At 41.9% G+C, this 6,589-nt stretch overlaps 1 protein-coding gene across 1 annotated transcript; it reads right to left on the bottom strand.

The window, feature by feature from the left end:
- Window positions 1–1,153: 1,153 nt before the first annotated feature.
- LOC101847465 (interferon alpha-inducible protein 27-like protein 2A) lies at window positions 1,154–5,257 on the bottom strand. The gene is made up of 2 exons (XM_005112240.3): window positions 4,898–5,257; window positions 1,154–2,737 (listed from the first exon to the last, which is right to left on the bottom strand). The coding sequence occupies exons 1-2, from the start codon at window positions 5,067–5,069 to the stop codon at window positions 2,544–2,546; spliced, it is 366 nt and encodes a 121-aa protein (XP_005112297.1). The 5' UTR covers window positions 5,070–5,257; the 3' UTR covers window positions 1,154–2,543.
- Window positions 5,258–6,589: the final 1,332 nt, after the last annotated feature.

The raw sequence follows: 6,589 nt of genomic DNA, 5'->3' as shown, positions 1-6,589 counted from the left end.
CACACACACACACACACACACACACACACACACACACACACACACACACACACACACACACACACATACATACATACACACACACACGCACACACACTCGCACACAGAGATCGAGAGAGGAGGAGAAGTAGAGGAGAGAGAGAGAGAGAGAGAGAGAGAGAGAGAGAGAGAGAGAGAGAGAGAGAGAGAGAGAGAGAGAGAGAGAGATCAGGATAGCATTAGTGTGATTGGTCAAGATTCTATGTAATCTGCTGAGACTTTCATTCGTTTCAATTGAACACATCCGGCATTTACACGTATTGGGCTTAGAATGTAGCTTCTATTCGGGGACAGTGACAGTGTCGCTATGAGGCTAAGACAAAGAAAATTAATGTATACATAGACATCAAGATTACATAGTTGCAACCTAACAGAAGTCTTGCAGGTTCAGACAGAGGGAGGGGCGTTTGGTTTTGTCAGCGAGTGTATCCGAAATAAGGCTTGACTAAATAAAGACAGTGTTTAGGCTACATACACAGAGAAGGTCACCCATAATTGTTTCTTCCCTATAAGCCACATGCCAATGTATATGTTAATGTCATTATATAGAGGATCTTCGCTGTCGTACACAGAAAGTGTGAGTTCGATCCCTTGTGAGGAGGCGTTACATCTAGTAGACCTATATTTCCATCTGCCAGCTGGGACGTTACATCTAGTAGACCTATATTTCCATCTGCCAGCTGGGACGTTGCATCTAGTAGACCTATATTTCCATCTGCCAGCTGGGACGTTACATCTAGTAGACCTATATCTCCATCTGCCAGCTGGGACGTTACATCTAGTAGACCTATATCTCCATCTGCCAGCTGGGACGTTGCATCTAGTAGACCTATATCTCCATCTGCCAGCTGGGACGTTGCATCTAGTAGACCTATATCTCCATCTGCCAGCTGGGACGTTGCATCCCACTCAGCCAAAGTTGGCCCTGGCAAAACAAACATGGATAATACATTTTAAAAATCCATTAAACTTTTAAGAACTACATGTAGATTTAATACAAGTACAAAAGTATAACACAAAACACATCTGAAAGCGACTTCCAACATTTAATATCATTTAGATCTTGCCAATTCTAGATCTATGCTTATGAAACGTGTACAAGTTGTGTGTTTTATTTTTCTATTGATGGCCCTTGTCAGACTAACAAACCAATGGAAAAGTTAACTTTAGAATGGTGCTTCAAAACAAAAACAAAAAGTCCCAAAAGCAACGTTATGGGGCCCACCCCCAAAAAAATGAAATTTCTGTCTTGATCACTGTGAAAGCTGCTTAAATATTACTTTATCAAGAGTTTCTACAACATTGGGCGATGCAGTGAAAGGGTTAACGAGAAAACCCTTTGATTTTAAAATTCTGCAACTACTGTAGTCAAATACAAAATTAACTAAAGTTGAACAAATGCATGGTTTGCGTAGATTTGTAGACATCGCCTCTCTATTGTGTCCATGTAATCAAACATGGACGAACAGAAAAGTTTTTGTCTATAGCAAACTGAAACTGGACAACTTGTGACTTCGCATAAAGGGAAAAAAACAGGGAAGGGGATTACTGTTTTACAGAAATAAATAATGGGCATGAGTTAAATCGTGTGTGGTTGCGTTTCTGTGTGTGTGTGTGAGAGAGAGAGAGAGAGAGAGAGAGAGAGAGAGAGAGAGAGAGAGAGAGAGATCGTGTGTCTTTGTGCTTTCGAGTGTAGGAGTATGATGGGTATGCACGTGAATGCTGGATAAAGAAAGGGGCGGGGTGGTAGGGTGCTCTAAGGGTGGTGACTTCCTAAAGGACATTTTTAATCATGCCCACTGCCAAAACTGCTTTAAATATTACTTTATCAAAGCGTTTCTACAACATGGGGAGATGCAGTGAAAGGGTTAACGAGAAAGCCCCTTGATTTAAAAATTCTGCAATTACTGTAGTCAAATACAAAATTAACAAATGTTGAACAAATGCTTGGTTTGCGTAGATTTGTAGACATCGCCTCTCTATTGTGTCCATGTAATCAAACATGGACGAACAGAAAAGTTTTTGTCTACAACAAACTCAAACTGGACAACTTGTGACTTTGCATAAAGGAAAAAAAACAGGGATGGGGATTACTGTCTTACAGAAATTAATAATGAGCATGAGTTAAAGCTTGTGTGGTTGCGTTTCTCTGTGTGTGTGTGTGTGTGTGTGTGTGTGTGTGTGTGTGTGTGTGTGTGTGTGTGTGTGTGTGTGTGTGTATGTGTGTGTGTGTGCGTGCGCGCGCGCTCGCGTGCGTCTAAAGGAAGCTGTACCTCAAGCACAAAGTCAGTAAAATAAAGCACAAAACGACGATTATAACAAAATACATTAAACGAATTACACCTGGACTACACCCGAATTAAACCTTCCCTCTACACAAGACAGAAAAGACATAACAAATTCGAGGCGATCGACGGCATGGTGGAAGCTTTAGCAAAACGTCTCTCATCTCACAGGTCCTCTCCATGGTCACCTCTCCCCACAGATCCTCTTCATGCTCATCCTCACTCATCATCATCACGGACGTGCTTAGTAGCATGGCCTGCTCCAGCACCCAATGCCGCCCCAGCCACAACAGTTCCCGCTCCTAATCCAGCTGCTCCAGCTGACTGCAGCGCTGAGACGACAGCGACACCTTTTCCACTGGCCCACGCCACAGACATCGCTTTAGCTGCGAGACTTCCAGCTCCAATTCCGGCTGGAGCGATTTCAGTCAAAAAAAGAGGGGGGGGGGGGTCCGAGAAAAAGAGTATTACTATTTTTTGCTTCAGTTATAATAAGCCTGCTACTAGCATAACCGAAATCCTGTTACATGTATAACCATCTCTGTTATAAGTGGGGCCTACGGTACATGGTTAGGTAGCGAGGTACACACAATGCTTTTCCTGTTCATTCAAGAAGTAAATTCTTAAAACTGAAGGTTAACAATGATAGAGTTTAAGAATGTGAAGTAGGTAGGTGGCGTGAGACAAGACAAGGAATCCGACACAAGTTGAAAAGATACTTTTGAAGAGCTTTCTACCGAGTCTAGAGTTATGCCTCTGCAGGAAACATGGAGGCCTCTGGGTGAAGGCTCCTCTGTTGAGTGTCGTTTGAGGATAGGACAGCGGCGCCTACAACTGAGTCCGGTGAAGTTTGAGGTTTTTATTAACTTATTCTAAATTGCATAGGTTTACACAATTATGTTCTGGTTCTTGTATTTCCAAATTAAAAAGCTCATTAGTTAAATATTAACATCTGACCTTTTCCTTCTTTATTTCTTGTCAAACTCGAGGGGGGTGGGTGGTATTAATTTATCTATTTATCTCTTTTTAAAGGGGTGGAGGTGAATTGAACTCGCTCAGACAAGATTCAAAGCCTTAAATGTGCTGCTGCAGTGAATCAGTTATTGTAGTAATTAATTCTTAGCTAATCGCATTATCCTACATAAATAGTATGACCTAAAAAGAAAACAAGAAGTGATTTTATTTCTTATAATTAAAAGTTTCAGAGACTGGAACCACGTAAAACAGCAGAATTTTCGCATCCTGTTGTGGATTATTTTAATAATGAATGGATCCTCATGAAGGATGCACCGTTCACCAAAAACGTCACTGGCACGTTCGCTCAACATAAAAACCGCAGGGCAAAAAAGAATGTACATGTTATAAAAATGCATCGGTGAGACCAGTTTCCTGGTTTCAAACGCAGTACATATTGCCACTAACAGGATTATAATACTTCTGAATCTGCATTAAAAATTTCCCTGCTGTACTTTTTTTAATATGCGTGTTTCACTGTCTTTTCAGTTGTTATCCACCCTTTTAATCTGAGTGATCTCAAAGTCTGGTCACAGCAAGTCCCACCCTCTTCACAACCCACCAGACGCTTTTGGCTACACCACAGACGTCGGTACAATATTATAGAGAGCAAGCATCAAGAATGCAAAGGATAGGGGCAGAGACTGCTCCGTACAAAAAAACACATTTTGTTTTTGAGAGAATTAATTAGATCTAAATAAAATACTTGCACCGTAGCCTATTTGGAATCGGCCCCGGTGAAGACGACGATTTTTTTCTTTGTTTCCTTTTTTTTTTGTGGGGGGGGGGTAAGTGTTTTACGGCGCACGCAACTACATAAGGTCAAATGATCGTTCAGGACACATTAACATTTTGAGTTAGTAGGGAATTTGGATTTTTTGCCCGAGTGACGACCGAAGCCCACTCTTATCGATTTTGGACCACCAAGTGATCTTTAACGTGCGCAACTTGCACACGGGACCTCTGCGATTTTTCGCCCTTATCCAAAAAGGCTAGGTTTAGATCTTTCCTACCATAAGATAAGAGGTGTAGCTGAAAGACAGCAGTAAGAAGAAGGCAAGGCGTAGCAGTAGAAAGCCTGCAGAAAGAGTCAGGAGCCCAGAGGAGGGGGGAAAAGGGGGTGAGGGGTGGAGGCAGAAAGTGGAGACGAAAGCAGATGACAGAACATTGATAGAGAGCGAGAAAGGACGTGAAAGAGAAAACTTAAGCGACGTAAATTTTCTGTCGCTATCCGGATTCGAACCCGAGACCTATTGAATGGGAGGCGAACACCTTAACCTCTAGACCACAAGAGCCCCCTCGACGATATCTGCAAATTACAGTTAAGAGAGTGGTCTTGTTCAAAGTACTAGATCTAGACCTACCTTGACACTTTACCTTCGCGAGTGGTTGGAGACCTCACTGCAGGCCCTACTGTTCTTTCCCTATGTATTGATCCTGTCTGTCTGTCGTGGGGGTTTTTCCTTGCACAAAATATGACCGTTATTATGTCCACGCGCTTTTTCTTTACTCAAACAAAACAAAGAAATGAAACTAATAAACAAATCAATAAACAGTACCTGCGCCAAATCCCATAGCACCCAACGCTATGGGTGCTCCCACAAGAACAGCAGCACCGCCAAGCACAGCCCCAGCTGCCTCCGCTAGTTGGGCGTTGACAGTCACAGGTTGAACTGCAAACCCGATCAGAAGGACCGTGAAGAACAAAGCCTTTCCACCGAAAACAGACATGACCGCAACGGAGTTTGCACGTTGGAAAAAGAAGAAAACTGCTAAACGATGACTACTGACTGACTATCAGCTTCGATTCACCGAGAAACGCTGAGCGGCAGGCTGAACTGAAGTCTACTGTATACTATTATAGCGAGCTATGCCTAAATTCGTCTCCACGAAATCACGAGACTCGTCCCATGATCCCCCTCGACTGCTTACGTATGCGACTTCGATTGGCTGGACTTCGACAATTCTTGATATTGTGTCAGAGTAGACTGTTTTAGTTTCAGTTTCATTTTCAAGCCTCCTAATTCTCGACGGTCGCATTTAATTTGAGAAATGGATAGAATAAGTTATAAGAGATACAATATGCAAGTTTTTCTTCCAATATTATGTTTATCAACAGTAGCTATTTTGAAAGCAAATAAATGTAATTTAGATTTCAAGTTGACCCAGCGTCACTATCAACTGTCACAAGTACAAAATGTATGATAAAAACGGTCATATTTTGTGCAAGGAAGAACCAAGACAGACAGATAGGAGCAATACATAGGGAAAGAACAGAGTACGGCCTGCAATGATGTCACCAACCGCCCGCGCAGGTGAATTGTCAATGACCTAATCCCTAGATGGGTTTATGACTTGTGGCGAGCAAAGAGTGGTCAACCTTGATGCCGTTTTCTCTGATCCAATCTAGAGTCTCAAGATCTACACACACACAAAAAAAAGGCACGGTACCACAAAGAAACAATTCAAATTGTCTGAAAGTTATCTTCTTTATTGAATCAGAAAAAGCTGCAGAAACGAAGAAATTCACCTTTTAAATCATTAAAATCGGATTATATAAAAGTTAAAAAGGTTGGAGAATTTCACTCAGTATGCAAAATGAGCAAAAGAGCAGTACTTCGAAGAGTCACACAATCACGCAATGACAATGAACATAGGCTACTCATTTGTTATGCTTTCTTGAAGTCAAGGACAATGTTGAGGCACACAAAGACTAAAGAAATCCTCGGCCTTAAAATTCCGATTCTGTGAACCCATACATTAGTGTGAAAATGGCTTTTCAGTGAACAATGTTTGCTTGTTACATAAAAAAGGCTTATTTCAAAGGCCTGTTGTTTGCAAAATTATTATCCTGTTAAGTCAAAACTTCGTGATGTTGTTGATAACAATGCAGGGTACAAGGTTGTTTGTTTTTTTAAAGGGGGGAGGTGTTGTTGTTTTTTTTTAAAGCATAGGACAAAAAATGTTAGAAGTGGGAGAGAGTGGAGACGAAAGCAGACATAAGAATATGGTTAGAGAGCAGGAAAGAAGTTGAAAGAAGAAGATTTTAGAGAACAAAATGCTCTGTCGCTGTTTGGTTTCGCGAACCCGAGACCTATTGAATGAGAGGCGAACACCGTAACCTCTAGACCACTTGACCACGAGAGCCCCACCAAGCCTAATTGAAGAACCACGTAAGAATTCCAAGAAACCTGTTGGGATGGCCCGGGGAATTCCCCTCCTCGCAAGCTGTTGCTGGTGCCGCAGTGGGA

The sequence above is a fragment of the Aplysia californica genome, unplaced genomic scaffold (genome assembly GCF_000002075.1).
Source record: "Aplysia californica isolate F4 #8 unplaced genomic scaffold, AplCal3.0 scaffold01216, whole genome shotgun sequence".
NCBI lineage: Eukaryota > Metazoa > Mollusca > Gastropoda > Aplysiida > Aplysiidae > Aplysia > Aplysia californica.
This window is presented reverse-complemented; position numbering and strand designations above follow the sequence as displayed.

Excerpts from the sequence above, each read along its gene's own strand:
- LOC101847465 (XM_005112240.3), bottom strand. The coding sequence starts at position 5,069 with ATGTCTGTTTTCGGTGGAAAGGCTTTGTTCTTCACGGTCCTTCTGATC. Across the intron at positions 2,738-4,897 it reads TGCTATGGGATTTGGCGCAG|CCGGAATTGGAGCTGGAAGT; the intron begins GTACTGTTTATT and ends AAATCGCTCCAG.